At 37.1% G+C, this 16,192-nt stretch overlaps 3 protein-coding genes across 3 annotated transcripts in view; 1 reads left to right on the forward strand and 2 right to left on the reverse strand.

Moving 5' to 3' along the window:
• LOC142336124 (proteasome subunit beta type-2-like) overlaps positions 1–16,192 on the forward strand; it is a 344,687-nt gene that overhangs the window by 84,126 nt on the left and 244,369 nt on the right. The gene's annotated exons all lie outside the window — the stretch shown is intronic.
• Positions 1–16,192, reverse strand: part of LOC142336115 (phospholipase A and acyltransferase 3-like) — a 302,707-nt gene that overhangs the window by 52,101 nt on the left and 234,414 nt on the right. The window lies entirely within an intron of this gene.
• LOC142336080 (uncharacterized) overlaps positions 2,880–16,192 on the reverse strand; it is a 247,727-nt gene continuing 234,414 nt past the window's right edge. Inside the window, exons 2-6 of the mRNA XM_075384599.1 lie at positions 13,497–13,652; positions 11,277–13,224; positions 5,044–5,251; positions 4,324–4,532; positions 2,880–4,077 (exon numbers count right to left, since the gene is read on the reverse strand). Of these exons, the coding sequence (XP_075240714.1) occupies positions 3,585–4,077; positions 4,324–4,532; positions 5,044–5,251; positions 11,277–13,224; positions 13,497–13,563 (2,925 nt within the window). The 5' untranslated portion in view covers positions 13,564–13,652 and the 3' untranslated portion in view covers positions 2,880–3,584. The remainder of the gene's footprint in view (positions 4,078–4,323; positions 4,533–5,043; positions 5,252–11,276; positions 13,225–13,496; positions 13,653–16,192) is intronic.

Here is a 16,192-nt window from a genome sequence, read left to right on the forward strand (position 1 = left end):
ATTTTATGTGCACTAAATAGGAACTAAAAAGAACATGACATCAGAGCAATTATATGAAATGATGTGTTCAGCTATCAATTCAAGTTGAATCCCATTGCCTTCAGTCTAAGTCCTTCATTTTGAATTCAGTTTTCGTAACAACCATGTACAAAAATTATCCAAAAAACAAGCTTTATCAAGGGAAACAGCTGAAAAAATAAATTAAGTCTGCTAATTAAAAAATTTACCGAATCCATCAACTGTTTAAAATTTTTATTTAAATTTAATGTCACATGTCTCCCATCGTCCAACTTGTATCGAAAATTAAATTTTTACTACCATGTAAGAAAAATTAACCAAAAAATAGGCTTTATCAAGGGAAACAGCAGAAAAAATGAAATAAGTCCGCTAATTATAAAGTTTACCGATTCCATCAACTGTATAAAATTTTTATTTAAAATTAATGTCCCATGTCTCCCATTGAGGAACATTCTATCAAAAATTAAATTTTTAAACATTATTTACTATAAAATCATGGCGCGCTTAGTTTCACAGCCTCAGGTGTTTCTACATTTGCAACTCCAATTACACATCTTTGAAAAAAGAACAAAGATCAGCTTTCGCAAAATTTTGCTCTTTAAATTGAAAAAATCGTCCAAAAAGTTATTACTCTTGCCCCTAGAATTTGCTGTCATGCAACCACTGACTAAGACAAAATTCCTCCAACGATTTTACGGGCGTTAAAATTCAAGGGCGCTAAAGTCACTCAAAAAGTCAAAACGGTCAAGAGCAACTTTTGCATAAGACACGCTTACCATAATTGCTTCAAACTTCGTTTTGAGACTATTCAGTTTGACATTGATGGCGTAGTCTTAACGGGTAGCATCAAGCAAATTGCTTTCAAACAACCAGCGAGTGCTTGGTTTCGGTGATAGCCAGCTTGAGCTCAGGGAGGCTAGAATTAAGAAGGTTAGGGTGGTTTGAGCAGAGTGTAGGTCTCCAGGGTGAGAAGTCATAGGGTGCGGTTGTTAGTGGTCGCATGGCGTGACGGGAAAAGAGGTTAGAAGGTTACGGAGTGAGGCGGTTAGATAAAAATTTGATCAAGTGAAAAATCGCAAACATAGCTGGCAGATTGCCAGAAAATAGACGCAATAGATTTGCAGATCGGCATTCTAAAAAAACAGTAAAAAAGACAGACCAAAAAAATTCGTCTCTTCATTGAAGGCTGATCTGTGATATTTTGATTAAAAATCTGTATAAATTTTTACTGCCTCTATTAGCTGATCTCAAATAACCTTCATTTAGAGTGACACACAACCATTTGACCTTATCTCTTTGGATTAAAGTAAATAAAAGTCAATTTCAAAGTGAGGAAGTCATTTTTGAGGTAAGTCAAGTGTGACCAAAAATTTAATCACGCACATGAACAAAAAAACTAAACTAAGACTTAATATACTACAAACTAAGACTACAAAAAAACTTAATTAAAAAAACTTAACTAAACCACTAAGAGCGAAAAATGACGTCACACATGCAATTCAATTGAAATTGCATGAACGAATGAACAAAAAGTGGCTGTGACGTCATATGGTACTAACAAAAATCATGACGGTGAAATAAAAAAAATACAGCAGGACAAGTCCTGACGTACAATTCAAAGAATTTTCATTGACTAAACAGAAAACTAGACCTAGAACGGGATATAAATGGATTGGCTGAAAAAAACCACTCGCTTTTTCGCTCCACTTCCTGTTTCGGCGTGACCAAAATCACTACTCCAATTTGACTTCAAAATTAATGAAAATGTGTGAACAGATCTAAGAAGAAAAACATAGCCGGATTAATTCCGGAAACGATTCGAAGTGAAAATCCATTGAACGCCATACAACTACTCTTCAAACAAAACGTGCCTTCACTAATTTATGATTATCTTGAACAAAACCCTGAAACAAAAAATTAAAAACAAAATCAAATCTGTTAAAATATGTAAAAAATCTGATCAAACTTTGTTATAAATTGAGATCCCGCAAAAAACTATCCACCTACATAACTTCATCAAAACAACTAGTACCTAAAAAAACAATTACTTGAATTTTGAAAAAAATACCTTAGGCTAAATTATGAAAAAAGCTCTTAAATAAAACAACTTTCACGTGCTTTAAAATGCCGCACGTGAACAAAAAATTTGGCTCGCTTACAGAATTTTTTTTCACACCTCAATTTCTCGCTCTCTAGAAAACAGCGATATGAACAAAAAACCACTCTTGTTCAGCAGCAAAATCACTCCAAATTTTTTCACGTGTTTCATTTCCCGCTTCAAAATTCACTCCAATAAAATTGATTAAAAAGGACTTCTCCAATACTCCTCTTCGAGTCGTAAAAAGACAGCGCCCCAATACAATTCAAATTCTTTGAATTGTAAAAACCAAGAGACGGCCAATAATAGCTCCAGCTATCGTTGTGCGGCTATTTAAAAAGACCGCAGGCCTAATATAATTGCTACAAACTTCTAGAGCAACAAAAAAATACCATCCAAGCTTTAGGATCGCTTTTTTAAGAGAACTTATTGCCAATCGAGCTTTACCTGTTTATCTCATTTTTGTGAGAAAGGGTCAGACGAAAAGGGCCAGACGAAAAAAAAAAACAATTGATCAACTGTTGCTCACCAATTGCTTATGTGACAACATAGTGTTAAAACCACCAATAATTTGGAAATCCTCAGCTAAGTTTTAAGTCTGGCAAATTTCTGCGGGTCATTAACTGGTCCCGTTGTTTTCCTACCAGAAAAACATTCAAAAAAGTTGATTTGTTCTATCTAATTTCTTTGTCATGATCTGCAATTGAAATGCCTTGCGCACCGGGAATTCTGGTTCACTCGTGACTCAACGACTTACAAACCGTACATTCAAATGTTCAATTAAAAGTACAGTAATTACATCATACGGAATTTCATGATTTAACAGGGAAAATAAAATATTGAAGCAATGGATAAAATTCTACGGATATGTATATATGATAGTGTTAACAGTAAAACGTCGTCTTCTAGTTGAAAAATGGCACCAGAAACTACTACACATTGTGGTGAAGTGTACTGCCTGTACATAGTGACATGAAACCACGCGTGATTCAGACTAATCCAAAATAAAATATCAATAGGTCTAGGAAACAATCCGTCAATCATTATAACATCAATCTCTCTTGACTCAGAAACTATTCCGCTATGACATAAGCCCAAATTTTATGAACAGTGCTGTCATTTACAAAGTATGTCCATACAGTTTTCGTGACATTGCCCTCCTCTTGTGAGACTATCTACAAGTCAACTCTACAGCTCTCATCGGAATTGTCCCCGCCCCCTCCATTACAATTTATATTTCTACAAACTTTTAATGACTTAGCTCAATTATCATCAATTGGCTATTCTAATCTCATATTAGGCTTCAGAAACAATTCTTGATGAAAAGAACACCGTTACTTTGTTCACACGGCATAGCGAATACGGAAACGAACAAAATTTGTACAAAGGGGGACAAATCCTATCAAATGGTTAAATTGTTGAAACTATTATTTCCCCGAGCTCATTACGAATCAATCAACTGTTGCATTCACTTCTGCGGAGCATTTGAGCTTTGAATAAACTGATCCAATATGTTCACAAAGGCCTTCTGGTCATAACACGCAAAAGCGTAATCATCCAACTCCTGCTTCGCAATCACCTTCAAATCATTCATGGCCACAATTAATCTGTTGGCCAAATCTGTTTTTGCTTGGCGACTCAGACTTTGGACCCCTAAATTGACTGATTCCAGAGATGCCCCATTCATCAACAACCTGTCAGGTTGATTACGAGAGGTAGGACTGGTCGGGGTCGCGTCACCTGATTTGACCTGCTGTGCGGCAGGATTTCTTCCAGCAAAGTATAGGCTCTTGAGGAGTTTGACAGAGAAGAGGGCCAAGTTGGCACACGCACGTAATTGAAACATGAAAGCTTGCGTCTGATATGCTAATTTCTGCGATGCAGTAAATGTCACTGATCCATTGGGAGCTGTTCCAATCTGAGATGGCTGCAAGTGCACTTCGATGAAAGCAAATATCGACCTAAGCATTAAATATTCACTGCTAACTCATTTAAAACGCTTAAGAACCAATTGCAAAGAAAATAATCTCAGATAACAGACGGGGTCCAATGGTATTACCTCAAACCGGACCCCCCTTAATACATACATGTTGTGTTAGCACGATATCAAATAAAACGAGGCACCAAGTGCGCCTGCAGGACGTGCAAGTTTTGTGCCTATTGTTTTATGCTTGACGCGGGCCCAATAGACTACATTCGGATCTCACCTGAGATCCTTCTCAGCTTGTGCAATGGAGACTGGATCCGTCTTCTCCACAGACAACACTCCTGGGTCCTGAAGCCATTTGAGTATTGGAGTACTACTGCATACGACACCAGGATACACATCCCAGTCACTTTCCTCCTCCCCAGTAGATGACATGAGAGTGAATTCCACATGGGACAAAACACTTAGAGCATTGGCAAATCCAGGCGCCTGAAAGACAAAAGGCAAATCTCCAGTGAAATGTAAACTATAACAGAAACAGTGTAAATTTAAATAAGTCTGTAGAGTTCAAGTTCTTTTACAATGGTTCGAGTGTGCTGAAACTTTGCAACACGTGTCAAGCATTTTAAAAAAATTTACTTCACTTTCACATCGATTTCCTTCATATTAGGCAAATTTAATTGATAAATTCTAGCCTACATTCGAACCCTACCACTTGTGTTTGAACTAATTCAGAAACAAACTTTCAAGTTAAATATTTGCTCAATAAAAGCCAATATTGTCTTATGGAAAGCATTTCCACCATCAGCTACACTTCGCGTAATTCATCCCAAGTCAAGATGTCAAAAATATTTTGTAGTTCTTTATCTTTCCAAAATCTTTCGCTTTAAATTCTTTCTTTTTCACTTATCTCCGCAACAGAATTCTTTTAATTTTAATGTTTTGTATACTTTTCATTGATTAGGCATATGGTATAAACGAAAAAAACAGCTAAATTTACTTGATTGTAGATGAGTTTGTCCACAATGCCGTAAAAGTTTGTCTGGCCACTGCTCCCAGATTGCGAACCAAGAGAAGCGTTCCAGCTAAACTCAGCATTGCCCAGCAGCTGTGGTAGACAAGTCACAAAGAGAGGTACTGACTCAGAGGCGAATGAGCAGACAGACATGCAGCCCTCGCAGAAAGAGCTCTGCTCAACCGATGACAGCCTAAAATATATACTTGGAAGGTACACAATTTTGTTCATGATATCATAGTAAATGATTAGCAAGCTTTTGCAAACAATTGCAGTTTCCTGTGATTCCAATGACGCAATAGAAAACATCCAATAAAGGCGACTGCAGTCAGTGAAATTGCTTTCAAACAGCGCGGAAAGGGGTTTCAGATCTAACTGAACAAAATTGGTGGCTAAGATGGGGAGAAACTAAAAACAGATTAAGCTGTCAGACAGACTACTTCACAGAGAGTTTATTTTGAATTATTTGGGATACAAGTATAGAACAGAAAGACACAATGGCAATGTGAGTTTCTGAACGATACAATAAAATGCTACAACTCTAGAAAAGCTATTAATTGAAATTAAATAAATCATTCAGATTAGAAAATTACTTTCTCAAACCTAATCTATTTTTATAAAGAGCTTTCCTCTATGATAAGACAAATTTGGAACTTGGAACTCAGATTGCAGCCCTCAAAATGTTGTGCTCAACGGTTCCGTTTTTCTAGGTGGCAATAAAATTAGATTTGCTAAATCACTGCAAAATTTTGCGTCTTGTGAAAAAATGAACTTGAAGGTACTCGGAATGTAATTTGATGTCAAAGTAAATTCGAGCAGATGTCCTTGGTAATTTAGAGTATCTTACTCGGAGAGCTGGGGTTCTTTTTGGGAAAATTGTATGTTAGTAAGCTCTTATTTGATCTTAGTTCACTTTGCTAAGCGATATAAACCGCTCACGCTTATTAATTTTTACTACAAAAGCAGCTAAAGCAAATGGGTGATAAAATCTTCAACCAGAAAAGTATGATTCTTCTTAAGATATTCGAGAGACTATTTTGCATTTTTTTTTTCATGAAAAGAATCTTCGGATAAATACGTTTTTGGATGAAGCAAGATTTTATCGCCCAATTGAGTGATTCTCTTTTGAAGTAATAAGCGTGATCGGTTAGCAAGGAAACTGTAATGGAATTACAGATCAGATTTAATCAAACATACCCGGCAGATTGCCGGAAAATAGCCGCCGTTGATTCTCATAACCCCGATTGGAATTGAAGAAACACAAAAAAATGAAAAAAAAACTGTAAGAATTGATGTAAAAAAAAGTACGAACGAACTATTTTGATTTCAATTTGTTGTTAGACATATTCCTGTTACTTAATGAGAGGAGACAGGGGCTAGTATCATTACCAATAACCATTAGAGATAGTAACTGTAACTTTGAAGTACTTCAAGTAGCGGGCATCTAAAATTGGGCTTTATGGGATTTTAATCCATTTTCAATTTTTGATTGCGTTTTTATGACTCCGTTCACTTTAGATTGCTTTGCTGACAATTTTGTTCGACGAAGTAAAAAACACATAGCCGGACACGTCTTGAAATATAATCCAAGAAATTAAATTACTTGAGGACCTGACCGTTAACGATTTTACAATAATATTAAACTAATTCAAGCAAAAGAAAACCCAATCAATCAAGGAAAAAAGTTCACTAGAGTTTAAAGCAAATAAATTGGCCAACATCACACCGCACTAAAAGGCCAATGAGAAACGTCTTCTTTGAAACTCAGCGACAAGAACAAAAGAAAAACAAAGAAATGCAAGACAGAAATCCACTTTCAATTTTTAAAAGCACCAAAATCGATAAATCGATTCTTCGGACCTCATGCATTTAATAAGATGCACATTTTCCTCACTAGCAACCAAAGAAACCTGCTATAAATGAAATCAGATAAGACAACAAAAATAACCAATGTTAGCAAAAACCAAAGAACCGGCTTACTTTTTCTGATCATTTACAGTATAAAGCCACCCAGAGCATAACCTATGCACTTAGAGAAATTTTTCATGTGAACAAACCTTCATTAGCAACCAAACAGACCTGTCATTATTGAGAATCAATGATTAGACAGCAACAAGTACAACATACATGACACACTCAAAATTCAACAAAATTTCTGAAAATGAAAAGCGTATGATTTATAGGAGGGAATACCCACGAACTCTAAAGATTTTCTCAATACAATCATGCATACTTAAACACTTATGAGACCTGTGATTAATGAAACTAAAGGATAAGACAACAAAGTGACAACAAAAACTCGCAAAAGCAAAAAATCGACAATATTTGTTGAAAACAAAAGAGTCGAAGTCAGAGCAATCACTAACGTTAAAAAAACTAAAAGCAAGTAATCAAATATCTATTAGGAACCTAATGGACATTTCCTAATGGGATTGAATGATAAGGCAACAAAAAGTTCAAGAAATAAAAGACAAAAGCCATTAAAAGTTTTTGAGAACAAATAGTGTTAGCTATGAACTAGAACCATTAATTAGGTTCATTTATCTCGAATTAAAAACCTTCAAGACATATCATTTTTAAAGATACTAACAGATAGGACATGAGAAACATTTAAAAATAAAAAGCGGCAAAACTCAAACGTTCAATTAATATTTTATGATTACAAATAGTGTCAAAGTCATGAAAAGCTATTACTGCCCATTAATAAACTCAAGCAATTGCAAAGAGGCGTAATTACAACACATGCGTATCTTTTAAATAGCACCCAAGAGAGGAAACACTGAAAACAGAACTCAAATTGAGGCAGCTGAAAAATATTCCCTCTGAAAAACTGAAAATTTGATCAAACAGCAATTTCTCAATCCACTTTAAAGCCGGATTGAAATCAGGCTTCAGACCTAACTTGACTTTTCATTGACCTGAAAAAACCGAAAAATGTATGAACGGATCTTGAGACAAAGGCAGAAGAAATGCGTCAACGACTCGGAGTAGAAAACTGATCACTCACTGACCTGGTGCACCTCCTTCCTGGTTACAATAAGCATTTTAAACCAATAACGAACAAATGTGAGAAAATTGACAAACAAAACCTCAAAAGAAACTCTGACAAACATTACAAGTTGAAACCCTAACAAACTCTGTAACACAGAAATACAAGTAGTTGGAGTGAGGAAAGGGAAGTTGAAGACGAAGGACAAAACAAAATTTTCCACAAAACGATACTTGCTAGTCGTTATTGAGAAGGAAACTTTTTTCACATGCTCAGCTCCATGAGTCATCAACCTTTACTTCGAAGCGAAATATTAAACAACAACTTAAAAAAGCAAAGAAAAAAAACTAAACTTTAAAAAAGAAATTTTTATTGTATTTCAGTGAAAAATGCACTGTCTAGCTTTAAAACAACAAATCATAGTAAAAAACCCATAAAAATTTGGAAAATTGGAAACAGGCCAAAAATTGATTAAAAATTCCCAAATTTACTTAATTTTCTTCAACAAAAACATCTCAATAATAAAAACAATCAAATTGAAAGACAATCCAAAGCTTTATAAACTGATGTTAACGACAAATCTCCCCAAATGCAATAAAAATTGAATACAAAGACGACTGAAAAAGCTAATAGCAAGGCAAAATAGTGAAAATAGCTCAAAATAGACTCCAAAAGTGCAAAATCGGCTTAATTGTAGCAAAAACACTCCCAAACTCACCAACACCAGTTTAGAGAATCGACAGAACAACTATAGATTGAAACAAAAGAGTAAAAACTAAGAAAATGCTTTCAAGAAGCCGCACGTGTTCAAATAAAAATTGTTCGCTTGGTTAAAACTTCTTCACCTAGTTTTCTCGTTGTCTCTCTGAATAAGCAATATAAACAAAAAACCACTTGCTATTCTCACAGCAATATGACCAATACACGCATTTCACTTCCTGTTTTAAATACACTCCAAAAAACCAGCAATCAAAAAACGTTCCGACAATACTCCTCTTCGAACCGTAAGAAAGGTAAAACACCAATACAATTCAAATACTTTGGAAGGTAATATGAGCAATACAATAGCTGGCTGAGAAGACGGGGGCGGCTATTAATAATGAACCCGAGAGGTCTTTCATCGCAGCGATTGGTCGGTTTCCTCAGGCCACTCATCTTTCATCAGTAAGTTCAAGTTAAATTCAAATTGACTCACTGCTTTCCCTTTAACATGCGCACGTTACAACCCTGGTGACATTAAAAGCCACTATTCCCCTACAGCAACAATTGACAGAAGCTTTAGATCTCATGAACGTCAGCTCAGTTGATCACAATTAAAAAATCAAAACATTTCGACGTCCTTTTTAAAATTACACTTTCATTTTAAGTATCAATGGTGGGTTTGAGCACCCACCAAGACCTGAATAATTAAAAGGCGCGAAAAATTATACAACAAGTTAAAAAAGCAAAGATAAACTAAAAAAAAAGAATTTTTTTTGTATCTCAGTGAAAAATGCACTGTCGAGCTTTAAATCAACAAATCACAGTAACAACACTAATAAAATTGCTTTTGTTTTATAATTCATCAAGCAAAAATTCAGCAATAACCAAAGAACTAGAACAAATAGGAAAGAAAAGGAAAATGGGAAACAGGCCGAAAATTGATCAAAATTCGCTCAAATTTACTCGATTTCCTTCAACAAAAACAACTCAGTATTATAAATAATCAAATGGAAAGACAATCCAAAGCGTTATAAAAACTGGTGTTATCCACAAATCTCCCCAAATGCATTAAAAAATGAAGAATACAAAAATGGCTGAGAAAGCTTAAAGCGATGCAAAATAGTAAAAACCGCTCAAAGTAGACTCCAAAAGTGCAAAATTGGCTTCAAGTTGGCAAAAACACTCCCAAACGCATCAATACTAGTTTACAAAATTGATAGAAACAACACTGACTGAAAAGAGGGAGTAAAAACTAAGAAAATGCTTTCAAGAGGCCGCACGTCATCAAAAAAAATTGTTCGCTTGGTTAAAACTTTTCCACCTAGTTTTCTCGCTGTCTCTCTGAGAAAGCAATATGAACAAAAAACCACCTGCTCTTCTCTCAGCTCTTCAGCAATTTGACCTAAACACGCATTTCACTTCCTGTTTCAAATACTTTCAAAAAACTACCGATCCAAAAACGTTCCACGAACACTCCTCTTCGAGTCGTAAGAAAGGAAAAACACCAATACAATTCAAATACTTTGGAATGTAATATGAGCGATATAATAGCCAGCTGAGAAGACGAGGGCGGCTATTAATAATGAACCCGAGAGGTCTTTAATCGCAGCGATTGGTCGGTTTCCTCAGGCCACTGTTCTTTCATCAGTAGGTTCAAGTTAAATTCAAATTGACTCACTACTTTCCCTTTAACATGCGCACAATACAACCCCGGGTGACATTCAAAGCCACTATTCCCCCACAGCAACAATTGACAGAAGCTCTATATCTTATGAACGTCAGCTCAGTTGTTCACAATTAAAAAATCAAAACATTTCGACGTCCTTCTTAAAATTACACTTTCATTTTAAGTATCAATGGTGGGTTTGAGCACCCACCAAGACCTGAATAATTAAAAGGAGCGAAATATTATACAAGTTAAAAAAAGCAAAGAAAAAAACTAAAAAAAGAAATTTTTATGTATCTCAGTGAAAAATGCACTGTCTAGCTTTAAATCAACAGATCACAGTAACAACACCCATAAAATTGCTTTTGTTTAATAATTCATCAAGCAATTTAGACCTCAATAATTGCAAAATTGTTGTTTGAGAGCAATTAATTGTTTGCGAAATCCATGTCACAGACAAAGAATTTCACTCCCAGTTGGCAAAAATATGATGATCTTTTGCAATCATTTCAAACCTTCGTTACAGCTCATTTCCTAGAGCTTCTCAGTTTTCCTTGAGTCAATGGGAGTCAATTTTGCGTTAGATGATTGAAACTATACCTACTGCCTAAAATGAAAGAGAATTGTAGCCAGGGATCAATTTTAAGGCGGATTACTCAACATACGGGACAAATATAAAATTTAACCATTGACAGTTTTCAATTACGGGAATCGAACAGCTTGAAAATAGCCGTTTTAAACACTTGAATACAACCGTTTAACCAAATGAAACTATAACAGAGGTGTTCGCTTAAAATTGAACTAGGTTTTATTAGGTGTATTTTCCTTAAAGGCCTTCAAACGTTTTGAGATCTCACTTACAAGTTCGACATTTGAGCACGTGCCACTAAGCCCCGGCTTGAGCTTCCCTCTTCCGCTTTGAGAAGAACACGCGCACCTTGTTCTAAGCACTCTTTCAGAACATCCGGTTTGGTACAACAAACAGCAACATCGGAGAACATCTCGTCCACAAGAGATACCTCGGACACAGCGTCAACGCAAAACACCATCTCTTGCGAATCACCATTCAGTCTCAAGTTTAACAACGTGTAATCGCATAACTCCGAATTTTGGCAAAGGAACGTTGTGAACTTCGGACCAAAAATGACAGCCTGCTTATGGTTGAAACAAGACAGCATCTGTTTGAAAAATGCCAACTCCTTCTGATATGCTTCTGGAACTTCAACGTTTAATGAAGACAACTCCACGTAAGGCACCACTTTGAGGCAAAATCTCTCCGCCAGTATCACAACTTCCACTAACTTTTGACAAATTCCCTCGACTGATCCGTGGAAAAGGGTGGAGAGATACGTCGATATTGGAATCACAATCTGGTTGTATTTAAGTAGACTTGATATCAGCAGCACTTCGTATATGATACCAGTTTTCCAGCCTAACCACATGTTGAAATCGAACATGACAGATCTGGCCTCCATTAAAGGACTATCATAAATTACGCAAGGAGACGCAAATGGCTCTCTCGCTGACATAAGTTGTACAAAAGTAGCCAGGCCATTCCGGGCACCTTCGATTGAGTAACATTTAATAAAACATTTGCCATTCTTTAATCTTAATATGTATTTCCCAGGACACGTTACAGAATCTGAATTGACATAGTTGATATACAATGGAATCTGATAGGCTTGAACCTTTGCTGAACTTCTCTCAGTATGCATAGATATGTTGAGCTTCAGTCCCATACGCGATAATGGATTCAACATTACAGTGACCAAGTCAAGAATTATCTGCCACTGAGGGAAGTTGTGCATCGACACCAAAATCTCCTTGAAAGAACTCAATTTGCTCACTTCGTTACTCTCTGGTGCTAATTCCAACATGTTAACAACTTTAGGAATTGGACACAACTGGGAGTCATTAGCAGAGTTATTTCTCTTCCTAGTGACACTAATAAGACTTTTCAACTTCTCCTCACTTCTTGAGATTTCACGAGGCTCGTCCTCTTGAACTGCATGGAGAACATTTCCAGCTCCATTCGGAGCCAACGAGGGTTGTTCATCCTCATCCTTTGAGAGAGAATTGCACAGTGAGAGTTTTCCTTTCGCAGCAATTGTATCAATAGTTGCATTTTCGGCTTCTGCGTTTAAATTCACGCTATCAGGACTCATTGCATGCTCGTCACTGTTCGAAGTTTCCGTGCTCTCGTCTTTGAGATTTTCGTATAAATACTTCTCAAACTGTGGACACAGTCTTCTGCACAAATCGAGCGACGTGTACCCTTGGTAGTCACCAAAAGGCGATTTTATTGTGATGTCACTTTTAACCGAATGCTTCATCAGTGCCCGAATTGCACCTTCATTTAGACTCTTGAATGCAACGTGCAATGCCGTCAGACCATCTGAATCAATCAAATCTACTTTGGCTCCATGATGTAATAAATAGGTAACCATTTCTTCACTCGAGTATTGACAAGCCCAACTCAACAGGTACGCTTTGTCAATTGGGTACTCTTGATTACAGTCCATACCCGCGTCAACACACTTTTCAACGTGATCAAGTTTGTCGTTCGTCACCAACTGGAGAAAGTAAGAATGGTATACGTCAGCTAATTGCATGTCCTCGGCTGATGACTGGTAGCACGACAACTCGTTGTCAGACTTGACACTGGGGTCAGCGTTGAATGAGACGAGAAGAGTTCGAACAATGTCGACGTGTCTTTTCTCATTTGCGTAATGAAGCAAACTTTTTCCCTTGTATAGGTCACTCAGACTCTCAGTAAGGATCCCTTTTGCTTTTGCATCTTCCAGCATTGCTAAAATTAAAGTGCAATATAAATACTTAGAAGACCGAAGGATTATAAAGATAAGCCTACACTAGGGTACCAAAAACGTTTCCCCACTTTAATACTTGACAGTTCCTTAATATTGTTCATATTGTTCGAAACCCTTCAAATAATAAAGCCAGACGTTCAGGTCTTGAACAACACATTTTCCAAGCAAAGATATTTCTTGGCTACAATTTTTTTTTACGCTTATGGCTTTGAAACATTTGATGGTCTAAAAAGTTCTGAGGTTTTCATTTTACCTTTGAGAATGTCGACGCGCTTTGCGTCCACAGCAGTGCGCAGGGCAATATGCAGCTCTTCATCCATATTCGAAAGGAGCACCACAGATAGCACAATTTGCTCAATATCCTCTAATTTGCAAAATCACGAACACTGACAGTCCTCATTTAAATAATCTGTAATTCAACACAACTCCATAAAATTACCATTTAAGACCGGGTCATAGAATTGAAAACAAAAGGCTCACATGAACCCGTACGCGGCACATAATGTTCCTACTTTCCTTTTTTCACAGCCTAAAAGGCGTGAATAAACTTTGCGTACTAAAAACAGCCAAAAGAAATAACCAACTAATGTCGGGCGAATTGCACTCAAAACGACCGGCCAGCTGGGGTTTTGTGATGCTAGCATTAGGGGGCTGTGAGCGGAGTGGGGAGATTTAAGCGATGCGGAGGTCAAGCGATTGGGGGGGGGGTAGGGTTGTGTGAGAGCTGGACTGAGGGGGGAGGATTGGGAGAGCTGACTGAGGGGGGCAAACTTTTAAGACAAAGAACACACTGAAATTATCTCCTCAAAACAGTTTTGGCGAATTGCATACTTTGAGACTAGTAAGGCGTAGGGCTCTAGGAGAGCTATTTAATGCCCTTCAAGCGATACCTGTTTATCCCATTTTAGAGGAATAAGGTCAAATGGGTCAGACGAAAAATCGATCCAGCAAAAATCGCATTGGAAAGACCTGGGTTGAGAGTAATTAAAAAGCAAAATTTGCTACAAAGGCTCTTGGCTGAATCATGCTCCTTACTTTATTCAGCATGGAAGACCATCAGCATTATATTACGTACCATCAAAAAATTGAATATAGATGACAGATTGCCAGAAAATTGCTGAGATAGCTCCGTAGATCAGAGTTTCAAAAACAAACTATAATCGACTAACGTCGGCGAATAGCTGCCAAACGAACGGCGAGCCGTTGGTTTTCTTAGTACCCAGCTGGGGCGCAGAGGTGCGAGCATTGGAGTGGGAAGGGGGTGTCAAGCGATGCTGGGTATTGAAGGGCGCGCTGGACGAGAGGGGGTTCTAAATCGCTAGGTGGAGGAGGGTGGACTGTGGTTGTGTTGGGGGATGAATGGGGGGGGGGGGGTTGTGGTGATTGATTGTGTGACTGGCGAGGGTCAAACTTGTAAGACAAAGAACCTCCCCCTCACACCCTGAAAATGTTTCCTCGAAACAGTTTTTGTGAATTGCATACTTCGAGACTAGTAAGGCTCTAAGAGCGCTGCTCGGCAACTTAATGCTCTCTGAGCGCTACCTGTTTATCCCATTTTAGAGGATAAAAAGTCAAATGGTTCAGACGAAAATTCGATCAAGCGAAAAATCGCATAAAAATACCACGGGACTAACATATTTGCTTCAAACTTGGTTTGAGAGCAACTAAAAAGCGACATCTTTAAAAGAGCTGTGTAAAAAATGGTACGGGGAGGGTTAAACTTTCAAGATTAACAACCGCCATTCACCCCTTTGTGGGTAGTTGATTAAGGGGAACTGAGGAGGGTCAAACTTTCAGGGTCAAAGATTCAGAACCTCTTCACATCATCAATTTGTCGACTCAGAAATTTGGTGAATCACTTTTACGGAGACTGGCTAGCTGTTTATCCCGTTTTTCAGGACGAAAAGTCTTGATGTGACTTGTCTATAACGAGATTAGAGACTACGCAAAAGATCGACAAAAAGAACAAAAAGGGGACAAAGTTCAAAAATCAAAGTTCAAAGATTTTATGCATCCATATTCAAAAAAAAAAATAACTTTAAGCCAAAACAACCATCAGCTATCAACTTAAAGGAATAGATGAAGGCACATACAACTGATTGATAGGCTAAGATCAACTGGATTCTAAGCCAACACACTTAAGCCATAAGACAAAAAAACTAACAACAAATGCAGGCAAGACCAAAAAAACCCCCAAAAAATTATGACAAAGTTTTCAAGCCATTAAAACATTAGCTTCCAACGGAAAAGATTAAAAATATCCAATTGAGCTTTATTTTAACATCAATAGTATTGGCGTTTCAAGGGACAATTTGAAGACACATTAAAAGGCACAACAAACATTCACCAGTATAAAAAACTCAGAAAATTTTATCATGAAAACTTATTGTCCAAGTTACATAAATGTGCCAAAACTAAAACCGGCAGGGTTTAGTCATTTCGTCACAAGAGAGGGAATGCGACCTGACATGACACTAAGCTGCTAGTAGACAAAAAGAAAATGAAATTATTCTCAAATTCAAAGTCATTAAAACCATCAATTGTCAACAGAACGACTTAAATGTGTTGAATTACACCTCCTTAGGCAGACATTGAGACCTGCCATTGCTCAGAATATGTCACACGATTAAAAAATGAACATCAATCACAGGCAAAAATCGAGAACTGAGAAAAAGAAAATTGTCTTTGACATCATTAAAATCGTAAGCCTCGATTCAATAGCACCGAAAAATCGTTTTAAATTTGAGAAAAGGCAGAAAAGTTAGTTCCAAAGCAATTTCATAAGAACCGGAGGTACCATTAGCTCTTATCTGACTGTACGAAGACTGTGTCCGCAGTTTCGATGTCCGTACTACTGGAAAAACTGGACAAAGTGGGCTAAAGAAACATATTTGGTGCCATTTTCCTATTAAATTAAAAGGCTGAAATTCTAGCCAGAGACGGTTCAAA

This window comes from Convolutriloba macropyga, chromosome 1 (assembly GCF_964194025.1).
Source record: "Convolutriloba macropyga chromosome 1, txConMacr16.3, whole genome shotgun sequence".
NCBI classification, from domain to species: domain Eukaryota; kingdom Metazoa; phylum Xenacoelomorpha; order Acoela; family Convolutidae; genus Convolutriloba; species Convolutriloba macropyga.